A 26,011-nucleotide genomic window follows, 5' to 3' on the forward strand; every position below is an offset into this window, starting at 1 on the left:
TTACAGAGAACCATAATGTTCTTAGAAATATTCCGAATCCCTGATAGAATTGCTGTTCCGGCTCAAACAGTAGCTAATTAAAAGTGCATTATGTCGAGCAACTAAATTGACATGAGGTTATTGAATTTTAATTAGCCACTTGCCTTTTATGCAATCCACCGATGTCTTCGTAACGGGTAATTAGTCTTAAGCTTGTTCTCATAGAACGTTCTCAGTTGCGTTGCAGAATCTTATGTTTAAATCAAAATATTTGTAAGAATCGTGAAAGATGAGTCAATAATAAATAGCTCAAATGACAAATACACTTTTGAACAATCTATTATCATTGATAGAAGAAATCATTCTACTATCTCTTTCCTTCATCTTCTTTCAGTGGAATTGAAGACATTTCTCCATTGAGTTAACTGATTCTTTGTAGTTCGTTATATCTTTCCTGTCTTCCTAATGAATTTCCTGAAGGTCGTGATTAATCGTTTGCCTTTCTCCCTGATCAACCATGCTTGTCTTCGTATAAAAATAAACTGGGTTCACTTTTAAGACGTAATGGATCCTTGCTATTTTTTTTTCCCCATAGAAGCATAGTTTATACTTCTCCCCGTTTTCATGTATTTAGTAAACTGAGAAATTATTAGCAAAGCATCTATTCGGTTTTCTTGTCCATACATACGCAAATTAGTCTTCGGATATTTCGGAAGGATTATTCAGATCATTCAAATGTACGATAAAAAATATCAATTTCATTTCTGTAGTCTATTAAATTTATTATGTTTAGAAGTGTACAAATATTGATTCAACTCGGCTTTGAAATAATCCCGAATTATACATTAAACGCATTTATCGCCTCTGAGTTTAATTAACGTTACAACGAAAAGTGTACCATTTGCAATATTCCAGCCTTTTTGACAAGTTATTGGGTTGCATTTGTGAGAATGGCGTATTCTCTTTTTGGATTTCCCAAGCGAAGAATGCATTTGTTCTGCGTCATAATTTAAAACGGTTGCAGCCATTGTTACGTGTATTTGACGTTCATCATGATTATGTTATGAATGTCATTGTTTATTTAATTTGTTGGTAGGAAGAGATGCCATTTTTCTTTGTTAAAATTCTGAAGTAACATTTTTAATCCTTTTTATTTGACATATCTGTGTGCCATATTTTCTTTCTCATAACTAAATTATTTAAATGATTGTTTTTGCCGTTCGTCGAGAAAGAGTTTATGCTAGATGTTCGGAATTTTAGGGATATTATCATCACGTATATTTTCTAATATGCTGCTTATTTTAAAAATGCAGCCAATGCTATTCTCAGCTGCTGAGATTAATTTCCGTAAAACTCTCCTTGAAATTAAGTACTTAAATTTGCAATCTAAAAGATCGGAAAAGTTCTCAAAGTTATCGGAGCTCTTCCAAGAACAACCTAATATACATTTTTTCCTACGAATAACCGCTAACTTTTTAATTCTTTCACAGCGATGTGCATTAGCAATGAGGTATCGAGCGCACATATATATTGTGCACGTTTCGCTACCTTGATGTAACAGGATAATGCAAGGAAAAAGATTGAAAGTGCCTTCTACTGTATTGGAACACTTTGTCAAACTCACCTCTACGGCAATCACGCACTAATCTGCTGTTCAAAAGTAATCAAGTCGCTATAAAACATGCCATGCGGCATTAAGAGGAAGTAAGTGTCAAGCTTTAAATGAGGTCGCCCTCGAAGAAAGCCTAAATTGATTCTATGCTGATAAACCCAGCTAGAAAAAAAAGACCTACTTAATGGGTTTTTTAAGTATGTAATGTCATAAAGGATTTTTGTCATATGCTGTCTATTAAAAATAAATAAAAACGATTCCTATCATCCAAATAGTTCCGGATTGATAGCTTGTAAAAACCGTATTGATTTTTCAATCCTTTTATTTATATGGCTTCTAGTAGCTAATATTCGATTGAATAGCACACCTTTTCAAAATCAATAAAAGACCCGATCTGAGGGTTTCATATACATCGTCTTTTAAATAATGTCACATATATATATATATATATATATATATATATAAAATCATTAGTGCTACACTTTTTTATGCTTGTTTTAGGGTTTTCAAACGTCTATTGTTTGTGTTAAAGATACCAAACCATTTTTATATACTTGGTTTTAATCTTTTTTGCCATGTAAGCAAACATAAGTGTCAAGTTTGCGCTTGAACATAGTTCAGGTCTGAGACAACTCGTGGTAAAAGTGGAAAGTAATCAGAGCTTACTCCACCTTTACCACGAGTTGCCTCAGACCTGGACTATGTTCAGGCGCAAACTTGACTTACTTGCCTGTTCGCTTACTTGGGAAAAAAGGATTAAAACCAAGTTTATAAAATTGCTTGGTATCTTTAACATATATAGTATACCCAAGGTAAAAAGCTTCCCACGTCTATTGTTTGTATTCTATTTGTATATTTGTGAAGGAGACTCATTGGATGGTAATCATTAACATCGTCTGTCTTTCTCTTTAAAAACTATAATAAGGATAGCATATTTTCAACTGGATGGCAGTATCTTATGCCTTAGCCTAAATAAACTTCATTTACTACTGTGATGACTGGGTATCCGATTTTAAAATTTCTACCAGTATCTCAATAGCATATTCGTAGATAATCATGTAAAAATCAATGTTAGATCTCATATACACAAACAGATAAATAACATTTCATAAATAAAGATAAATAACATTTGTCTGTAAGATAATCGTGGTAATCAAGAAGGATTTTGGTTATGAGTGTGAAGCCCTGAAGAAATGACATTTGCCTATACGGTGCTAGATCGCCAAAAAGAGGGTATAGGTTGGATACCGGTCTCAGATTAGATTGATGATGCCAAGTTGGCATCAATGTTTGGCACAGACATGTAGGTTTATCCTTGAAACTCGGGGTTTTAGTAAAGTACTTAGGAGAAAATTGATCCCCGAATTCACACCATTTTAGACAATGTACATCTGTTAAGGCTTCGAAATACAAGATAGCGTACTCTGTCCCTGTATGCCTGAGAAATCATTAACAGCGTTGGGCTGGGTTATCAGTGATAGCTAAGCATGTAAACAAACTGCTGCGGATCTTCTTAAAAGTTAGGGTTAATAAGGTTTCATTCACTTCCGTCGAGAATACATATCTGAAAAGGATTTTCTAGTCATTGAAAATCCTGCCTTCGGTGCAGATTGGAGTATAATGCAAAGGATTCGTGGTTCTGTTTTGAATATTGAAATAAGCTTTCAGATATTGGGGTTTATTTTCATGAATAATGACAAAGAATCTTGTTTTTCGTATTAGTTCAAGAACAATCTAAGAAACAGTAGCTTTACAATATAACAAAGCTAACAAGAGCAACAACATTTCCATCTTCTTAAATTTCTTTAGAAAGAGATTAAGTTGCCATATTTTATTAGATGGAACTCATCCAAGTAGCGTACTTTTCTGAAAAGCTTATCAGAATCGTTTATTTGCAGAGTTCCACTCTTCCTCAATGTATCCTCCACAAGTTATTTAAGTAGTAGCAGTAATGTAATCACGTGGTAGTAGTTGTTTTGGATTTATGGCCAAAGCCATTTCGCGGATTTAAAAAAAATCGAGTTGCAGAAATTCTTTTATATTTAGATCTTCCAACGTTTACCAGTCATTTTTGATTACTACAGTTGATTTTCCAAATTTCAATTTAACACGTGGTATAAATAACTATTCATGCTCGTTCTTTGGCATCGGAGAATAGTAAGTTGTAAGATTACAAGTGTTTAATCCAAATTGGTGTTTTTGGAGAAATTACTTTTAAAGCTTGCGCTGTTGTGCGCACTTTATCTAATGTTCCTATTATTTATGGCATTTTATAAATACACATTCTAATATCCCTAGAAATTCAGTTTATTTTGCGTAATGTTTTTGTCCGACAACTCCCTTAAAGATAAATTTGAAAAGATACAAAAAAGTACTCACAAGTATTAGACATAATTGCGTAACATAAAAATGTGTTATATATTACATAGCGAATAAATTCAGCACTTTAAATAAAGTATGGTGTCCATTTATTATATTGCACATGTTTTATGATTACGTAATAACACCAACAGCATATTTCACGAGAGAAGATCAAGTATTCACTTAACGCCAAGCAGGTAACCGATGCAATAAATGTCTGCTGTGCGCTTAGACATTAAGTTAAAATCTCTTGAGGACGCTACAATCTAGCTGCAGCTTCTCCACTGAATTTACATTGCTTTCCTTCATCTAAAATATAACGCGAGGTTGCCATCCAGAATTTTAAGTTTTTTTTTTTTTTTTTTATGAAGAGTCGTACTCGACTGCGCATACCAGCGGTGGCGTTTTAACTACACTTTAAATTGATGCTTAATAATTCCATAAATAACACTCTTACAAATTAATACGTCTTCCAATTAAATCTTGGATTTATATTGAAAGAAAAAATAACTGTAATATAACGATGAAAAAAACTACAGTTTCAAGATAGATATACGGAATGAGAGATAAATCTATTCCTAAGAAATATTCTTACATTTTTCTAATTAATTTTCGTACTGCACTAAGGGAGGTACAAAGCCCTTCATTGGAATATCATCATCATATTCTTTCAAGATTAATGAAAACGAATAAATCATTTTGAATAAGTCAAACTTCAAATAAATCCGATTACATTCTTAACAATCAATTATTTTTATCCCATTCGATGCTTCATTTTAAATCACGGATGCTATTTATAATTGTTTTTTTCACTTTAACTGCGTCAGTAATAAAAAAGAACTAAAACAGGCAGATTGATTTATGTAATGGGAAATATAACTAAATTAAAAGTTCATTAATTTGGCGTTGGCTTTTCTAACGTTGTATGAAAGATCATCATTAACCCACACTGGTGAGTGTATTGGATATCAAATCGGTAGTCGTTAGCGACCGGAACTAATTTGCACGTTCCAAGGTGAATATCATGCATAGGTAAGTGTGGATTTAATGATGCTAATATTTAAATTGAACGATTACACTTTATGTATTGCTTTCAGTTCCAGTAAACTGTAAATACATAAATGCATAAACACACCCTTTGTGGAGATACATTTCAGCACAGCAGTCCGTGATCGATCAAGATAAGAATTATATACATTTATACGTGTGCATACACGCACATACGGCGGAAAGATAATGAACATCTTTCATCAAGTCTGAACTTTTCCTTCCTCCGATGATAATGCAACTCAACTTCACGACTTTCCTTAATAATGAACACTTGAGTAGTGTCATCATTCATGTCCATTTTAGTACATGGCCCTCCTGTAGACATATTCGTTCTTTAAAATAATAAAGTCAATCTCACTTATTTTTCTTATTTTAATAAATAGCCACTTTTAATATAAATATTGTTAATAAAAATTCCCATTTGATCACCTTTTTATCGTTTGAAAGACTTGCGCGTGACTATCGCATATCATACACGAGCTATTCTCGTGTGGCTTGTGTGATATTGCATTGTTAAAATAAGCTTAACAGCTTACATTATTGAGCATCGTACGCATATCATAACTGCCGTGAATTCCATTTCTTTAACCTATTATCGGCCAGAAAGATAAGTATTGATTGATCAGTATACATCATGAGAATATTTGTTCGCAATTTTTTCTTTCTATATGCCAAAGGGTTTAATTTTAAGACACTAATAACAATGCTTTGTCCAATTACAGAAATAACTTATGGTCGACTGCCTTGATTACTGGTCCCAAATAGCTGGAAAAAGGCAAATTTGCCAGCTAGCTCATTTAGCCTTTGAATAGAATAAAATATAATCCATATTCACTCAAGACTGATCTATACTAAAATATTATTCGAATGGCTAATGGCTTACTGATTGCAATTAATTGTTGGTTTAAAGTCTCCCTAAATTTCAGTTTTTATTTATTCACGCCCCTTTCTTCAACTAATTTTGGCAATTTTTCAATTTTCTAGCTGAAATAAGATATCTATAGAAACGAAGAAATAGCCAATTTGTTACATTACCAATACATTATAATACCATATGAAGATGTTTTTCTTGAATCTCCACTCTGAACCCACAATTTCCATTTCAATTACGTAACGATGATAAAATGTGTCAAGTTACGATTTGTCAATCATTAGTTTAACATATGGAATTAGCAACCTTATTAGCATATGTAAAATATTATACAATGCGCAGTAGACGGTGTCAAGTGTCACATCCGCTTTCTGCACGACAGATTTCTGTGCTGTCCTAGGCATCCCGGTTTTCATTAACTGATTAATGTCATACCAATAATTGTTCTCCCACTGGGGAAACCCGTTTACGTTATATTTCCCAAGCGTAACAGGGCCAAGTATTAAAGCATCCACTTACCATCTCGCTACATAAACTTCGTTTAAATATTAGCGTGCTCTATCAGAAAGGCAACAAGTGTTGTTCGTTAATCCTTATGAGTACAGAAGCGGATGTTTGAGTAAATACATCTATTTACAATTTAATGCTAATACTTGATAGGATCTAACCGTAATGTTAGTTGAATTAATTTGTTTTAAGTATTATATAGTGAAAGTAAAATAAAACAATTAAAATGAATTAAATAGAATAAAAACTATACAAATGGGAAATGATCTGTTTTATAGGCATCTGAGATTGTGTGATAATGGAAAATTCTTTGTTGTGAAACCAATATAATAGCATTTGTTGTATTGTCGCATCGTTTGATGTGTAGATATGGAAGCTGGTCTTTAGTTGCATACATTTTGCAATCTGTATGTATTTAACCAAATATAATTGATATTAGGACGGAGCTTATTATGGATTCATAGGTATTTTATAACCAAATATAGAAAGAAGATTAAAAATTCAAAATATATTATGGATACATGGGTATTTTATAAACCAAATATAAAAAAAATCAGTCCTTATAAGGACTGGCTTAAAGGGGCGAAGCAAGAATGCTTTTCATTTTCCCCGTTATCTGTAGAGGACAGTGTACGGATAAGGTGTTATTGAGCTATTAAAGCTCTGATTATGCAGGAGGGTAACAGCAATAGCTGAGCCTCAGTTAGAACTTCATTGGCGATGTGTAAGTAAAGCCAACTCTAAAAATTCGGACGATCCCTAGGCCACTCAATCGTGGGCGAAAGACCGTCCATCTCAGCGTTGGCTCCACTCGATGATGGCCTTCCACACACACCGAGCAGAACCGCTCATATTCCGAAGAAAATCATTCACCGACACAGCCCCTCAGCGGACCGTGCCGGAGAACACTTTCTCCGGAAACTCAAATTGCCCCCTTAAGGCAAAAACCTTAAGAGAGCGAACTCAAAACTCTCGAATCTCTGGGTCCCAGGGGGTAACAGCAACAGCCGAGCCTCAGTTAAACTTCATTGGTACAGCATTGCCATCCATTACCCTCCAAGGGTATTCTCTCTCACTTAGTCCTTATCCTTATAAGGACTGGCTTAAAGGGGCGAAGCAAGAATGCTTTTCATATTCCCCGTTATCTGTAGTGGACAGTGTAGGGATAAGGTTATTGAGCTATTATTAAAGCTCTGATCATGGCAGGAGGGTAACAGCAATAGCCGAGCCTCAGTTAGAGCTTCATTAGCTACAGCATTGCTATCCATTACCCTCCAAGGGTATTGGATTGAATGAATCAATCACCGCATCCGGTCGATTGATCACCCAATACCTCTCTCACTTATAAAACCTTATAAGGACTGGCTTAAAGGGGCGAAGCAAGAATGCTTTTCATATTCCCCGTTATCTGTAGAGGACAGTGTAGGGATAAGGTGTTATTGAGCTATTAAAGCTCTGATCATGGCAGGAGGGTAACAGCAATAGCCGAGCCTCAGTTAGAACTTCATTGGCTACAGCATTGCCATCCATTACCCTCCAAGAGTATTGGATTGAATTAATCCTCACCACCTCTCTCACTTAGCGATCCTGATATCAAGGATAAATTCATCCTATGTAAACTTTTGGTAGGTGTATCAATAAATACTGAATTATTGATATGATTAGCTTTAATTTGATATAATTAAATAATTAAAATTGAATATAATATAGATTCACTTATATTTTATAGATAAATATAGAAAATATTAAAACTTTATCAGAGAGTGCACGGGAATACAACTTTTGGCATCAGAGTTTCCATAATTCGCTATAAAATACGGATGCGCATCTCAATATCTTATGACAAATTAAAGCCTTTGAGTTCTATACTTTAGTAAACTTAGTGTTGAATTTCTAACCATAAAAGTATCAAGTCGTTTTTAGTTTTCTTTAAACGTAATCCTCGATTTGGAATTGCCCAGACCGACATTAAAAAATAAACTCATCACTCTAACGTAATAATTTCTTCAATATAATATAAAATGAAAGAAAAAAATTCACCGAAATCATTTTACTTTTACATTATTAATACATTTTCCAGTTTTATCAGTGAAATTTCAAACTATTTTCAATCCGAAACAAACTAAACTAATAAAGAAAGAAGCATTTGCATAAAACGAGGATGAAAAATAACTTTTCGCTGGAAAAGTGCATAATAAATCGATTTTAACTTTCATTCCCCGACGACTTTATTATTTGCCTAAATTGTTTCGCCCAATAAATGATGAGAAAAACAAACTTCACAAGTAACACACGAGTCCAATTTGCATTGAAAACTGAGTGGAAGTAGCGCCTTAACTGGAAGAAAATGTGCGTGCATTGATGACAACTAACGGAAAAAAGGCGACATTTCAAGATACTATCTATTGAATTGTTTCCTAGACAACGGTATTGGAAACCGAGATAAAACTCCCAGCAGGACATCATTCAGTGTTGTTGGATAGTTAGGTAGTCATCTCACTGACCCATTAAAGGCTTTCCTCCCCCCCCCCTTTTTTTTTTTAATCAGTACGAAGTTTTAGTTGTTAGGACAATCGCCGACAGTTCGATTTTCAATTCTAAATGTCAGTGTCCGCTCGAGAAATTGCACATCACGCGATTTACTGAAATGGGTCCTCTTTTGTGGTGTATAACAGAGTTACGAAGTATCCAGGCGGCGAAAAGAGGATGGGTGTCTTCAATGTGACACCTTATAGACTAGAAACAGTTCCTTACTGTATCGGAGTGAACAAATGATACCATTATGCGATTTGTAACAAAATCGTGTTCTTTATATCTAAGACTTTTTAGAGATGGGGAGACGTTATTGTTTTTTCTAAATTAAATCTATCATCCTGGAGAAAATATTATCTTCCCCATTTTAGTATGATTTTGTTTTGTCTTTTTTGCGATGAAAACTGAGTCGATTTTTTTTCATAATGCTAAACCCACCAGAAATAACGAAACGTGTTTTAACTAATTAGACGAGCTCTGGATAATATTACGCATTGTTGAAACTGAATACAACAGACTGATAAGTCCTAATAGCGGTTTGACTACTTACGCCACCTATCGCTTTTATTTTGCGTTAAGTCTAGAAAAATGGTACTATTGTAAATATATTCACAATATTGCTTAAAATAGTATTTTAACAATTTCAATATACGATATATGATATTGTGTGAAGAATAGGATGCGATTGGGAAAACTAGCTGCCTAAACCATTTTGATATCTATAAAACTACGTAGGCTTCGTATTTAGCTTAAACTAAACTAGAAACCTTCGCTGGCTTAGACAGTGAATAAATTTATTGGATGTCCACCGCTGATAATGAACCTAGGAGCGACTATCTACTCTCCACTCAATAAATCCATGCACATCCCAATTTTCCTAACACCGAGTTTCTAACTGGCTATCCGAGAGGCTTAAAAATACACGATAACCATCTCACTATTCTGCAACATATGAAAATTCAATCAATATGCATACTGTGACAGCCAATGCCGAAGCGGGTCTTACGGAGATATGTTACTTGATCGACAATTTACGTAATCAATTACTGTGGATACTAGAAACTTGTCAAAAGGTTTCTCTGCTGCTGGTAGCAACTGGAACGTCATCTAATTCAGTGTCAAATGAAGGTCAATGCCAAACAAGCGAATTGTGCAAAGCAATTTTTTTTATTGAATAACTAAACCAATCAAAAATAAGCGGAGTACAGTTAAATACGTGCACTGCCTGATCAGAAAATTAAGGACCTTACATCGCGAGGGCAAGTATAAAAATCTCACACGCGTCCACACATACCGGCCACCAAATTAGAAACTTTTATTCAATACCGTGTTGGAATTCCTTTAGCTCGAATTACACAACAACACATTCGGCATAGATTCCACAAGGTGTTGTTTTGCATATACAACATACCAAGCGTTCACCAAACAGTCTTAACTGGCTCAGATTTGCTCCCGAATCCGTTTTTATAACATGTCCCATGCATTCTCAATGGGGTACAGATCTGGGATTTGTGGTAGCCACAGAAGATGGAAGTCGCTGTCATGCCCGCTGAACAATTCTTGCGCGATGGAACAGTGGCATTGCTGTCCATGAAACAACCATCACTTGCTGGATAAGAAGTGAACATTGCAGGATGGGCTTGATCGGCAACAATGTTCAGATAATATTTGAGGACAACCGACCTTCCAGCAATAACAGAAGATCCGTTTCTTACCAACGGAACATTCCAAACACCGTGACACCACCTCCAGGAACTTTGAGCTGTTACAACGAACCCGTTACAATGCAACGGGTTTGTTGTTTCAATGGATTCTCGCAAAACTCTCTGCCTACCGTCGGTACAAAACAAAGTGTACCGTGACTCGTACCACATTAATTTTTCCAGTGTTCAGCCATGCTGTTTCAGATCCCCACTGCGAAGAACCAGAATGTTCGTCGCAGAAATCAGTGGTATCCATATTAGGCATGCGACTCTCTATACCGACGCTCTTCACATTCCTGCGCATAATTCGGTGAGATTTGGATCGGGTTCAGCCTTCATTAAATGCTTCGATAAATTGCTGCCACAAGAAGTTCTGCTTGTCCGTACAAGCCTTCTCAGACGACGGCGATCTCGTTCCTAACAATCTCGTTGGTCCATGGTTACGCCTCATAGACAAGAAAGGTAATTTTCTCAATGATCAAACACCCTGGATATCTCACCTTTTGAGAAACCTGTTAGCTTTGCTATTTTCATAATCGTGGCTGTAGCCAGACGGACACCCACAACAAGCCCTTTAACTAAGAGAGATCCTTTGTTTTTCTCCCATCGTGATCAACACTATTGATGATTACTGACCACTACCACCAATTCTAATTAGTTGCCTAGAACGCATGGATGCACCTGATCAAGTATTTTGCTTATACGTTGGGTAAGCACGTTTGTGGTCTATATGTGTATATCTGTACTTGTTACCCCCCTTAGTAGGGGGGTAATAAGTACAGATTGTCCACAAATGTTTACCCTGATTATAATATATTATAAAGTTTCAGTGGATACTTGGAATGGAACACAAAGTTAGACTTCAACGCATAACATATAGAAAAAAGTCACTAGACCAAAGAGGGGGGAGGGGTGTTCGGTCCTGTTGAAAGATAACATTTGGTAGCATCTCCTGTAGCTGGGGGATGGCATAATTATTGAGCATGTCTAAGTACACATTTCCATTATTTTCTTTTTCAAGAAAGAAGAAAGGGCCAATCACTCGATCATTCATTAGTCCACACCACACATTGAGTTTTGGACTAGCTCGAATGCGTTCTCTTATGGCATGTGGGTTTTCATATTCCCACATTGTGTCTGTTGACTACTCCACTCAAGTGAAATGTTGCCTTATCAGAGAAACAAACAAGCTGCAAAAAATCATTATCCCCATCGATGCGGTTCAAAATGAGTTTGCAAATTCTTCACGCCTTGGACGATCATCTGGCTTTATCTCCTGAACAATTTGGACTTTGTACGCAAACAATTTCAAACGTTTGCGTAAAGAACTTGGCATTTGAAGTTCTAGTGAAGCTCTTCTGATTGACTTCTGCGGTGACCGGGTGAGGGTAGGTTGAACTGCCTCCTCGGAAAACGATGGTCTGCCACTGCTTGTACCCTTGTGAACTGAACCTGTTTCTAAAAACTTTGTCTTTCATGACTTAATGAGCTTGACATCAGATGGGTTCTTTCCATACTGTGCCCTAAACATTCGCTGCACTGTAACTGGAGATTTTTTCTGCTAGGAACAGAACACATTGGACTTTTCCCTGTACTGAAGCCATTTTTAAAGAAAATCAGCAGCCGCGCTCCTGGTGGCAAAAGCAGTATACCGAAGATACCAGCATGGAAACTTTATGAGTGCCCAAGTTTACCTGCAACGAAATTTATTCAGTTAGTTTCATTGTTAAAATATTATAGCCAGTTGAAATCAGGCTAAACATTTGTGGACATCCTGTATAATACCAGACATATTCCTCATTCTTAATTGAGGGGATGTGTAGAGACAAAGCAACTTCGTAGTACAGATGAGAAGACCTGAGTTTGAATCCTATCAAGGAGGAAAAGAATCTTTATGTGGTTTTTCAACCGAAGGTGACTATGTGTACGACTGGAGCAACGAAGTGTATACGGCCTTAATTAAGTGTATTCTTCTGATCAGTTTGCCTATTTTTTGGGGAAAAAATCAACCGAAGGTTAGCTAGCCCGTCTCAATAGGGCTGCGACAGTTTTTTCCCATTTTCTCGCCAAACCGGCAATTTAATAGAAGTGATAGAGCGATCCCCATTTATAACAGGGAATGCTTTATAAGATCTTTTCAGCTCGATGCGAATTAGTAATCTCACATCTGAAATAACAAGTTCGGTTAGCAAGGAACTCACGATCATGTGATAGACAGCTGCTCTTGCTTAATCCTAAATATATCTGCTGGTTTTAGAGAACTAAGATTTACGAAAAACAAACGTTATCTGGGGGATGTGTACGTCATCTACAATTCCCTGAGGCATTACAGGAAGGCTTTTTGGATCTAAGGAACTGCAAATAAATAAGGCAACAAGCATGTAATACCTTGCAGGTAATATTTCACATGAAATGTTATCCTTAAATGAACCCTTCTCTCACTCTTACATCTTAAGAGTTAACTTTGATTACTAATTCTTCAGAGCGGGTGTGAAAGTGATTCTTGTTTAATTCCAGAATCTCTAAGAGTTCTAATTTCCTGTTCACCACGAAAACGGAACCGGCTTGATTTATTACATGCTCGGTTGTTCTTTACACGAAGAGTTTTAAAGTCTGCAAATCACTATTGTTTAACTCGTACAGTTGTCTACCGTGTTTGCTCTCATGGCGTAAACAGACAGCACCCAAAATTAGGTGATAAATCAAAGGATTCGTTTTTGTGAAACTTGACAGGAAATGACGCATTAGCTTAAAAGTAACTTTTACTTTCCTCCAAGATTTATATTGTTATAGCTCACTTAAGGGTTGCATTCCAAATAACTTTCACAGCTGTTTTCACTATTTAATCGTAATGATAAAATCTCGTGAAAGGATATCGTGCTGCGTTAAACTATTGACCGATGCCGCTCCTCCTTTAGTGATAACAGTGTTGATAGTGTGCGCCATTTTCAGCAAGATAACTGACTCATCACACCCGCCATTTTGTATTATAAAAAGTGTTTAGTTTCCAAAAGTGAACTGCATTGAGATTATCTCGACCGTAAAACCACACACTAGTTACGAGGCTAGAAAAAAGAACACTTTTCATGCAATGATTTCTTCGCATGCAAATACGTTACATGTGGGGTTGATCTGAGGGTAGCAGTGAACTACAAAAACTCAACCTACCAAGAATTTAATTTTAGAAATGGTGTTGAAATGCACCGGACGGAAAGCGCACTGCCGAACGAAACTAGAAAAAGTCTTCCTGAAAAATTCATTTTATGAGGTGGAGGGGGGGGATTTCATGGCTCCATATTTCAGAAGAAAGGATTCCAGGTCTCTGATTGAAATCAAAATGCATCTAGCACGCAAGAATAAAAGTGCTTTTCCAGTTAGGTTAGAAGTATTAAGGTTTTCCATATATGTAAAACACAAACCAGCCTTGGAACACAAACTAACGGAAAGGATTTGAATGTTTTTCTTGTGTGCATCACAACCTCAGTTTATTTAGGCGTTTCTAGTTAAAAAAATGTGCACTCAGCACGCCCTTGGAAGGGTTTTATGATTAAGTAGAATCCAATGCATATAATTCTTTCATAGTCGAGCCAATCCGATACTCAGTCGATGCTCTTTGGTTAGAAAACACCAGATCCAAATCTCGATAAGAAGAACCTATATAAGGACAAACTGAGGAAGAGTTGGCCAGTCTCATTTGCATAAATATACATGTACAACTATTTATTCATGTCACTTTAACACGAAAAACAGTTAATGAATCGACAGAGTAAATATGTACGTAAGGAAACCGTGACCTTCAGTTCTTCCTGGATATTTATCAACGTTTCCACGAGTATTTCACCACTTCGGAAGGCAAATATGTAAAGGAAATGTACATTACAAAAGGATATGGCATATTAGCGTAAAAAATCGGAGATCCAAGTTGATTGAACATGTGAACTGAATGTATAAGCAGTCACAATCACTTACGCTACCTTAAAATTGTAATTTTTCATAATGTATACCATAACATTAAAAATTAGTTCATTAACCACTAATTTCAGGTAATCTTATTCTTATTAAAATAAAGTAACGCTAAATAGTTAATATACACCATTATAATTATTTTATAAGTAATAATAATATATTGCTCTTAATTACCAGCATGGAGTCACACTTCAAGATCAAACATTTCAAAACTACAGAGAATCCAAAACAAATGCCTTAGGATGATCCTGGATGCACCGTGGTTCATCAGAAATTCACCGAGAAACCGGCACTCCATACATCCCCTCTCTTCTTCGTGATCTTGCAGAAAAATTCTTCGTGAAGTCAAGTTCACATTCAAACCCACTAATCGTGCAAGCTGTCAACTACAATGAGACTGATTACTACAAACACAAAAGATCGAAGACTATTCTTCTCTCAACTGATCATAGCTAACACAACTGCCCTCAGAGGGCGAGCTTAATTGCTCCCATTCCCAAATAACTCTCATTACAGATAAAGGGGAATATGAAAAGCACTTGTGCTTCACCCATCCTGTCAGTAACGTCAATGGTCAAAGGAATTGAGGAGGAGACCCTTGGAGGTTAACGGATGGCATTGCTGTAGTTCTAACTGAGGCTCAGCTATTGCTGCTACCCTCTTGCCATGATCAGAGCTTTAATAGCTCAATAACACCTTATCCCTACACTGTACAGATAACGGAGAAGATGAAAAGCATTCTTTCTTCGCCCCTTTAAGCCAGTCCTTATAAGGACTATAATGACGTAATTATAAAGGGGGAATGTTATTTGGATTGATCGACCGTGAGATGCGGTGATTAATACCCTTGGAGCGTAATGGATGGCAATGTTGCAGTCAATGACGTTCTAACTGAGTCTCGGCTATTGCTGTTACCCTCCTGCCATGATCAGAACTTTAATAGCTCAATAACACCTTCTCCCTACACAGTCCTCTACAGATAACGGGAAAAATGAAAACCATTCTTGCTTCGCCCCTTTAAGCCAGTCCTTATAAGGACGAATTATAAAGGGTGGGGGTGAAAAGTCCTTTTTAGGACTTCCAGGGTAACGAATGGCAATGAAGTTTTAACTGAGGCTCGGCGATTGCCGTTACCCAGCCATGACTAGAGCTTTTAGCTCAATAACACCCCATCCACACAGATTTTCTTCATTCAGATGACGGGATAAAGAGTCAAGGACTCAGTACATCTCCCAGTTCTTTTAAGAACGTATTATAAATATATAAGTTGAAAAAGTCCTTTTTAGGACTTCCAGGGTAACGAATGGCAATGCTGTAGCCAATGAAGTTTTAACTGGGGCTCGGCTATTGCCGTTACCCAGCCATGTTACTGAAACAAAGAAGACAGGTGAAATCTTTCTAAGCAACACGTATAAGATCTTATATTCATGGAAAGAAGTAGCCATAGTATTCAACACTAAATACGAGGCTAATCTTCTTGAATGGCAGGCAGTCTCAAGTAGAGTGATGTGGGCAAATATCAGAATAGGGAATTGGACAATGAGACTTATTTGTGCCTATGGTCCCACAGAAGGTTATGCTAAATTAGAAGTGGAGGAATTTTTTTGAGGTTTTAGAGAAAGCAACTGACACAATGAAAAAGAAAAAGTTGGTCCTTGTTGGGGATCTAAATAGCAGAATAGGAAATTATTGTGAGACATACAAAAATATTTTGGGAAAATTTGGAGAAAAGAGCAAAACTAATAATAATGGCAAATATCTGTTGGATTTCTGCTCAGGACATGGACTGGTTATTACTAACACCATGTTCCAACATAAATATGTGCACAAATTCACATGGAGAGAAGAGGCAAGGAATAAGAAAAGTCTCATTGACTATGTTATTGTTGATAGTGATGTTTTCTCCCTGGTGCAGGACACCAGAGTGTACAGAGGATTTGAAATTTGAAGTGATCACTATTTAGTCTTGATCAGGATAAAATTGAATTTCATATTGAAAAAAAGAATGACATGTAAGAAAGTTTTAAAGCGAGTAAAAGTTGAGCATCTCTCAGATGTGAACTGTAGACTAAAACACACAAACATGATTGAAGAAAAAATGAGAGTTTGGGAGCAGGAACCAAACCTTGGTGATTCAGTGGCAAGCTCTGAAGAAAACCTCCATTGATTCAGCCAGAGAGGCATGTGGTGAGGTTGTCTGCAAGAATAGAAAAATCAGAGCTCCATGGAAATTAAAGAGGCAGTGAAGGAGAAGAAGAAAGCATATCAAAAGTTCCTGGCAAATAAGTAAGATTGTGCTCTTACAGAATACAGAGACAAATGTAAGAAAGCTAAACAGTGTGTAAAACTAGGCTAAACAAAAGTCATGGGAGGACTTTGGCAAAACATAAAAAATAAATATCAAGAAGATGGTAAGATATTCTGGAGGTTGTTGAAGAAGCTTAGGAATGGAGGAAAGAGTGCTGTAAAAGGAGTTAGAGATGATAAAGGTGACATGAAAACAGGAGAAAAAGATATCCTTGAAGTATGGAGAAATTACTTCGAAAAATTGCTAAATGAAACAAGCAGTGATGACAGCACAGTGGTAAAAAACACTCAACAGGTATACAGTCAGGAATACATATCCATGCTTGAAGTAAAAAAAGTCATCAAAAGCTTGAAATGTGGAAAGACAGCAGTAGATGATATTTGACCAGAAATGCTGAAGTATGGTGAAATAAACGTCTTACAGTAGCTGCACTGCATAGTTCAGAAAGCCTGGACAGAGGGATGAATTCCCGATGATTGGAGTAGAGCTCTCATAGTACCCATATATAAAAAGGGAAATAAAACTGAATGTGAGAATTGCAGAGGTTTTTCCCTACTGAGTGTTCCTGGCAAGATTTATGCAAGTATACTTGAGAAACAGTTCAGGCAAATTGTGGAAGACGAGTTGGTGAAGGACAAGCTGGATTCTGTCCAAATAGAGACTGTCAGGATCAGATCTTCACTTTATGACAGATAGTTGAGAAATCGCGGGAATATAACAAAGATCTGTATTTAAGTTTAGTCGATCTGGAAAAGGCATATGACAAGGTGCCAAGAGAGAAGCTATTCAATATGCTACAGCTATATGGTGTCAATGGGGCATTATATCAAGCAATACTTAGTCTTTATTTGAGTTGTAAGTCAGCAGTTAGAATTGAAGGAAGTACAGGAAGATGGTTTAATGTTAAATCTGGTGTGAGACAAGGATGTACGTTATCCCCTCTGTTATTCATTATCTATATGGATCACACTACGAAGGAAAGTGGTATTAAACATGATATCAAAATTGGAGATGTTAATGTCAGCTCTTTACTTTCTGGAGATGTACTGAATATATTTAAAAATATGACATCAAGTCTGCAAGATTCTCTGACTAAATTGAATAGCTGTTGTAATAGATATGTATGAAGTCAGTATCAAGAAGAAAAAGACAGTGAAAATAGGTAAAAGCATTGAAAATATCAACTGCATTGTGAGTGGATAACGTTGTAGAACAAGTAAAACATTTCAGCTACTTAGAGACGATGTTTAGTAAAGATGGTAAATTAAATATGGAAATAGACAACAGAATCAACAAAGCTGATAGGGTGGAAGTCAATTGAATAAATTCATATGGAATAAAAGAGAAATTAGTCGGAACACTAAATTAGCTGTATACAAGACAGTGTTCAAACCAGTTTTAACTTATGGATCTGAGAGCTGGGTCAGAAGTAAAACACTTGACCAAAGACTAGAGACTGCGGATATGAGAGTCCTGAGAAAGGTTAGAAGCGTGAACAGATGGCAGCAATGGGAATATCATATTAAAAACGAGGATATTAGGAAAGAACTTAACATTGTCAGCATCCAGGAATATGTTAGCAGAGCTAATCTCAGGTGGTATGGTCACTTAAATAGAATGGGAGAGGAAAGATTAGCAAAACAAGTGTTCTCTGCCAGGTTGGCAGGAAAACGACCCAGAGGAAGACCAAGATATAGGTGGATTGATACGGTACAAAGTGCCTTAGACGATAGAAATATAAGATCTGATAATGTTGGAGTCTTGACAAGTAACAGACTGATTTGGAGGAAAATTGTAGATAGGAAGTTAATAATGTTGTGAATTTTTCATGTAGTGCTATCATATCCTGTACACCCCTTGAGGATGTAAATCAGGAATTTGATGATGATGAATAAATATTAATGACCTTGACAATTATTGTTCTAGTGAAGTCATGGCACTGAAGAAAATGTTTTTTTTTTTTTTTTGTAGATGCTATTTTATATTAGCAATTCGAATTTCGATATGTTCTCTGGTTCAGCTCGGCTGGAAAAGTTCGGAAAAAACACAGCGACTCGAAGATGATACTGCAAAACCAATATCATCATCAGATTCGACGGATTGCCGCATCGAGCATAGCACACTCCCGCTTTTCCTGAAATCGAATACATGCTAACGGCAGAGGTCAGCACAAAACGCTATTGATTTTTAGCCGCACAGCCGTCTTTCAATAAGATTTGTGGTTCCGACAGATAATAGTTTCAGTTCCGGGAATCTTTGTATCGGTTACGGCGCGTAGAGGATGCATTCGATGGGATGTCTGCGTACGTCAGTTTGAACTCGACGAGATTCATTTCTCCCAGAAATTTCAAATCAGTTGCCTCCTCCAAGTCAAACCATTCGGTAGGCGAATTAAACATCGAAAATATTTAAATTATGTAAGAAAATTATTCCCGTTTTTTCTGTGGTCGTATTGTCACTAAAGAGAGATGGTTGATCAACAATTAGTTTGAGATTTTAAGTCAGTAAAGTTCTTTCCGGTGTCCTTTTTTTGTTTAAGATATCGAGACTGTTCTTTTATAATTTTTTGTTATAAACTTAAAACTGCTTATTTCTTCTCTCTCATATAACTGACCTATTCATCTTATTTAAAAAGGATTCGGACCCAGGTTTTTTACGAGTAAAACGCAAAGGCTGTGTCATATTTGAGACTATTGTTTGATTAAAAACCTTAAGTTTTTCTTTTTTAAATCTTAACTTAGGCACTTCAATTTTAACTTTATAGTTTAAGACTTATCGTAGATAGTTGGAAACGTTTGATTACTATAAGGTTTATAGTAAACGTAGGATGAGGAGAGAGTGCCGCCATTAGCAAAACTCTCATTAGGGTTTGAGGTCAGTGAAAAAACGTCATGTATATGACGAAGAGGGTGGGTGAAATAACAGTTCTGAGAAACATCTGCATTAACAGGAAAATTTGAAGAGAATACTTTCCACCGTTACACGTAATAACTCGAGAGGAAACGGACAATCTATAAAGGAAGGGGGATTGACCATAAGATAGCATCGAGGACTTCTCAGAAAATTGCTAAGTGTCCAGATGATTCCGACTAGGAGATCTACTGTGGATGTAGCTGGTGGAATCCATACTGATGATTCCCGATTAGTCTGCGATTGTTTTGCAAGCTTCAGTGTAGCCCGGAGCTGAAGTTTTGTATCAAGCTACTTACAATCTTTTTTTGATCTAAACCCCCCCCCCTCCCCCAGCACAGCTCTTGCAAAAAATCATGTCTACTTTCTGTCGCATAGCGAAACAAGCCACCTCACTAGTGAGGTGACTTCTCCTCTTGGTAATTCAGGTATCGTGGTTTGTAAATGACCAATTTACTTCAGATAATTATAGATTAACAAATCTTCCAAATTGATCCAATTGAAGTTGTGGACATTAAAGTCAGCAAGGAAAATGACTTCGCTGTCGGTATAGTTGGATTAAAGAAAATAAAATTTCATGGAGAACAATTCAAAAAAGCTCAATGATTTTCAGAATTGGAGAAAAGCCGAGAGAAGATAGGGGAAGATAATCTCGGGCATATCACCCATAAACAGAGCATTCCCCTAAAGTTACCACTACACGGCCTCCTTCAAAGCACAATATAGCATCGTAGGTTGCTGCAGGATTGTTTGCCATTTAAGCAGGGAAAACACGTTATGACTAGTTTGGTTTCTTATGCAACAAGTTTATTCAATGTAACTCAATTAGTAGCAACTTGGGTTCGAATCCGTTTTGGGATGCGGTGAACTTGTTGCAAAAGCTATTAATCTGCAGACAAGTTAAATCTATTAAAATATCCGACTAATGCTTATGTTCTTAAGCTGTTAAGCATTTGCGCATTGTATTGATTTGTAACTAAATATATGAAGAGCCAAAGGCTTCAATTCGGCGACATGAACTTATTTAAGTTAAGGCTCAGTTAAGTAAGTTTGAGCGCGGTTAGTAGTTGGAAGGGGGCCAATCGTTCGATGCTGTTGGCACACTCTCCCTCGATGAGTCTTTGGACTCCCTGGAGGTGTCAAATAATAATAATAATAATAATATAAAGTTCGGCGAGTCCACGCGTAAGCAAATACCTTGATAGTGCAACACATATATAATCCATTTGGTAGTGCAACACTTATGGGTAAATACCAAGAATAGTGATCGGAGCTTGCTCCATCCTTACTATGAGTTGCCTCAGTGTTGCATTACCAAATGGGCTATATATGTGTTGTATTATCCAGGTATTTGCTTACGCGTGGACTCGCCGAACTTTATGTAGTTTCTATATTCGGCATGAAACTCTTTCTTATTACATTTAGTTACATTTGAATAAATGTATAAAATTCAAATAAATAGTTTGAAACTATTTTATTTATAATTTTCATTGGATTATCAATACATATTCACGAGTGAATATCGTAATACAGAACAATTAAAAACACGATTCGCTTGATTAGAAAGGAATTAACAATACAAGTGAAAGGAAAATAGGCAAGACTATCGAATTCATCTTATATCCAGTTATGAATGTGCAATAATTAATACTAATTAAAATTATTTCCATTCTTTACAAGGAATTATAAAGTCCTACTTCCAACACTTAAGTTTCAATTAATTTACTTTCTCGATATGGCGATTAATTGGCTTTGTTATCTTTCAGATAGGAAGCCTGCAGTTGCTCGTCCCTGCCAGTGATCCTCAGGCCAGATTCGTTCTCGTGACTCACTGATCATGTGCCGTAGACTATAATAATGAACCCAGCCATGCAAAAAAGAAGCAAGCGTTTGGTTCATCCAAATGGCTGTCATTCTCGTAGTTTTCCAAGAGCGCAAAGAAATGTGATGTAAACTCAGCATCACTCCTGGGACATGTCGGATTCTTTTCTCTATCCTTAGAATTCCCAAGAAGTGCATCAATAGCTGTTTAGCGCGCACTCCACACTAACTCCTGGATGGATAATTCTTCGGAAGATGAGTTCACCTTGGCTGGTTCTTCCCGAGTGCAATATTTCATGGTCGGCAATCACAGCGAGAACAGCAGCATCTTGGAAACCGTTGAGATCATCGAGAAAAATGTGGTTGCTATTGACAACGAGGAAAATAGTATTCTGAAGTCCCTGCACATTCCCAACTCGACCGAAGATTCCAGAATGACTCAAATCATTCCGCTGAACCCTCAAGCGGACGTCATCGATCTCACACTGTCCGAAATCGCCTTGACCGCCATCCTCTGCACTATCATCCTCTTGACAATCTTCGGCAACACCTTAGTGATTGCCGCAGTGGCAACCACTCGCCGACTTCGTACAATCACCAACTTCTTCGTGGTATCGTTAGCGGTGTCCGACCTTCTCGTGGGGTTTTTAGTGATGCCCCTTGCGGTAGTGAGGGAAATCAGTCAGCTGTGGCTCATGGGGAAGGTCGTTTGCGAACTGTGGATTTCCCTGGACGTGATGCTGTGCACGGCGTCCATCCTCAACCTCTGTTGTATCAGCGTCGACCGTTACTTCGCCATCACGTCGCCGATGATGTACGCGGTGAAACGTAGCAGTCGCCTGGCCATCATCATGATCGCCGTGGTGTGGGTGCTGTCAGCGCTCATCACGTGTCCGCCGATGTTCGGATGGCACGAAGGGAACAGGCAAAACTCCACCGACTGCGTTTACAACAGCAATCAGGGATACGTGGTGTACTCTGCCCTGGGTTCGTTCTACATCCCCGCTATAATCATCGTTTACGTTTACTGGAGGATCTTCGCCGCAGCAAGACGACGACAGGAAGTTCTAATCGACGACGACAAAAATCAAAATCCGGATATTCCTGTGATATCGAAAGGGTCGACCGACGCTCCTCGTCTCGTGCTTATGGAGAGCGCTGACAGTGGCCAAAGTGACAAAGAGATCGTAAGTTTGTGCGACGTCGCCAACAGTGGCCATCATCACAACCACCTGCGGCTCTGCAGTCAGAAGGCTCGCGCGCGATCGCCCGTTCGGATTACGAATTCGGAACCGGTCTCCTCGACGACTCGGATCGCTGTGAGTCGCGGCGGTTGGAGGAGCAGCACGTGGAAACCATCGTCTCCGAAGAGCCGAACTCGGTCGGTTCGATACGTGGTCAGTTCCACGAGGATGGACTACCAAGTCGGAAAGGTGCAGAAGAAAAACTACGAAAGGGCCGCTTTTCAGAGAGAACGACGAGTGGCCAAATCGCTGTCGGTCGTCGTGGGAGGTTTCTTCGTCTGCTGGTTGCCCTTTTTCATCACGTACATCCTGGAGCCTTTTTGTTCCTCGTGCTACTTCCACCCGACTTTGCAGTCGTCCCTCGTATGGCTCGGCTGGGTGAACTCTGCAATCAACCCTTTCATCTACGCCTTCAACAGCGTCGACTTCAAAAAGGCGTTCGTTCGGCTCACCATCGACAAGTGTCGTCACCGGAAAAAGACCAAAACGCGGTACAATCCTCAGAATTTCCTGTGACGTCAGTGCGTTTTTTTTTTATTTTTTTCCCCTTCTTGCTGTGATAAGGAGAAGTCTTCCTTAAATTTGCTTGTGATTTTTTTATATCCTTGTTTTCTGGAACTTAGTTTATTTTGAATTAGACAAAAGAAGTCCGTGAAATAATATTAAAAACGAATTTAGCAAACGGTAAGTATATTCGAAAGGCGACTTTCGAATTTTTATCTTACATGCGAAATAATGTCGGAGAATTGATAGAATTATACAGATTGTTGAAAAATTGAAATTCAGTATTTCTCACATTAGAAAGCGTATGCAACACCTAAAGTTGTGCACACTCTACTCCAGTCAGGTCATCACATTTAACAAAATACACTAAAATGCCTTCACTACAATCTCCATTCGGCCAAATGTTGATCAAAGTTTTTGGAATTATGGCCGAAGCAACTGAGCTATGCGGCAAGATGATTATGAATGTATTTTCGATCTGGGTTCGATTCTTCCCTCATTTTGAAGTCTTATCCTGGATAATAAAGAACATCAGAAACAGAAGATGAACCATTTAAGTTCTTATTCGAGTATGGCTTATATCTGACGTAAAGATGGAAACTATGATGTCATCACAGAAGCTATGCAAGAATGTGTCATAAAAATCAACTTGCATGAAAATTATGAATCGCATGACTGTCGCGAACTATCGTGACTCATGAATGACTGCATGGATTTGATCATGGATTTATAACTACGTGGATTGCTTGGGTATTGGGGTATTTAAAAGACAAATGTATACCGTGTCTGTAATTTTCATTTACTTTTTAGTGTTTCAGTGATCCGAGAGAACTGTTTTCTAACCGTTTTGGTTTTCATCATAGTAAACGTAGAAATTTGAATATTTCAACAGCTCATGTTTAGAAGTCCGTAAACATGGTATTCGATGGGTTGAATAGTTTTAAAGTCTTGGAGTTTAAACCAAAGGCAAAACAATACATGGACTAGGCAGAGATCGGGTCTTTTAAGTGACCCAATATCAACAATACTCATACCGAAGGTTTTGTGAGTTTATTAAGATTGAATATCTTCTAAGTGCAGATTTTGCCTACTTCGGAAGAGGATTTCTTTAAAATATATATTTTAAGCATAAGTGCTGGCTTATAGTTCACCATTAACTCGAAAAGAGAATGAAGAACAGAGATCTTCTGATCGCTGTCAAAGGAGGAAAAATACTTCGTGGCAATTTCAACAAAATTTTTTCTTCAGATCGTTCACCCCTCTCCCCGCCTTTGACATGCGACTGAAAACTTGAGTTTATACGAGTAAAACGAAGAATTCAACAAACAACCACACAATGGATTTTCGCTTAAGAGTTCTCAAGTGCTAGTTATGATTCTCCCTCTTAATAATAAAGAAATATGACTCAGACTTCCACTTTTAAGAATGATTGATGTAGTTGACTGCAGATGAAATGCGAACTGCGAGATGGTAGCGCTCAGATCACGATTACAAAAAATTACTCTGCGTGTTTAGTCGACAGAGCACAACGTTCTTAATCTTAAGTCGTAAAGACTCGGTTATTAGACAAACGATCTAACTGCACCCATTTAGCATTATGTTAATGGAACTATCAAGTCGCTTTTAATCGTGACAATGAGTCATACGTTATTGAAATATAGCGTAGAAAATTCGTCACAGGCTATTTAGTAATATCAGAGCCCGCTGGATACGAATAGCTGACTCAGCATTACAGAAAGGCTTCTCTAATGATCACTCTATCCAATTACGCTATGAAGTAGTCCTTGACGTGTGAGGTATTTCGAAAACTGCTGAACGCATTCTGTAAAATTCTCTGCTGTTGCTCAATACTCGAAGTCTTCTTACAGATTCAAGCACCGAGATTAACTAATTGTATACTTTGAGTGTAGTAATTAATTACCATCTTTCCCAAACAAGAATTATATGAGCCTCACAAAGAATTTGTGTTTCCTTCAGAGAATTAGTTCGATGTAATTCTTGTGCTGGCATTTGTTATGGTAGAAAAATCGCTGATTGTACCCATGAAAGAATATTTTTAATGAATATAATGCTTCAATATTATCCGGAGAAGCCCGTTTCGTATTACACATATTTAAAGTTTTATACAGAACGATGTAATCCTTATATAAGGCGGCGTAAAAGTAGCGAAGCGGTTGAAAAAAATCAAAGCGTTTTGAAATTCAATGTTTTTTTAATTTTTTCTTATCAGAGCTTGTGAAGTACATCTGGCAGATTCAGTACGGAACGTTACACCATTATGCAACGACCCAAGATCATAGAGCTTTATTTTGAACATCACGTTCAATAATCCAGACTCAACGAGCCTATTGCAGTCATTTTAATGCGCGAAATGCACCCTCTGAATCGATAATCCTCGCTTGATGGGACGTTTTTGGCACTTAAGTGAACGGTCTGGTGCGCAATTGCATCATGACGTATTATTGGACCATTTGTCTTTGAAGACAACAATGGCAATGCCGTAACTGTAACCGGTGAGCGATATCATCAACAACAAAGACCAGCTCTTGCTGATACTCCAGAGATGTGGTTCCAATAGGATGGGGCCACTGCGCGCGCACACACACAGCTCGAGCCACGATAGGGGTCTTAAGGGAGATTTTT

The 26,011-nt window shown here is 37.4% G+C and overlaps 1 protein-coding gene and 2 long non-coding RNA genes across 3 annotated transcripts in view; 2 read left to right on the forward strand and 1 right to left on the reverse strand.

Moving 5' to 3' along the window:
- Positions 1 to 21,617, forward strand: part of LOC150106363 (uncharacterized) — a 334,416-nt gene extending 312,799 nt beyond the window's left edge. The window contains exon 5 of the long non-coding RNA XR_016548303.1: positions 21,566 to 21,617. This is a non-coding gene — a long non-coding RNA (uncharacterized LOC150106363). The remainder of the gene's footprint in view (positions 1 to 21,565) is intronic.
- LOC150106364 (uncharacterized) overlaps positions 1 to 26,011 on the reverse strand; it is a 260,534-nt gene that overhangs the window by 120,260 nt on the left and 114,263 nt on the right. The gene's annotated exons all lie outside the window — the stretch shown is intronic.
- LOC150106365 (5-hydroxytryptamine receptor 1D-like) lies at positions 21,857 to 23,380 on the forward strand. The gene has a single exon (XM_090392940.1). The coding sequence runs from the start codon at positions 21,857 to 21,859 to the stop codon at positions 23,378 to 23,380; it is 1,524 nt and encodes a 507-aa protein (XP_090249066.1).

This window comes from Typopeltis vanoorti, chromosome 5 (genome assembly GCF_054136105.1).
Source record: "Typopeltis vanoorti isolate ZY-2024b chromosome 5, IOZ_Tvanoo_1.0, whole genome shotgun sequence".
NCBI lineage: Eukaryota > Metazoa > Arthropoda > Arachnida > Uropygi > Thelyphonidae > Typopeltis > Typopeltis vanoorti.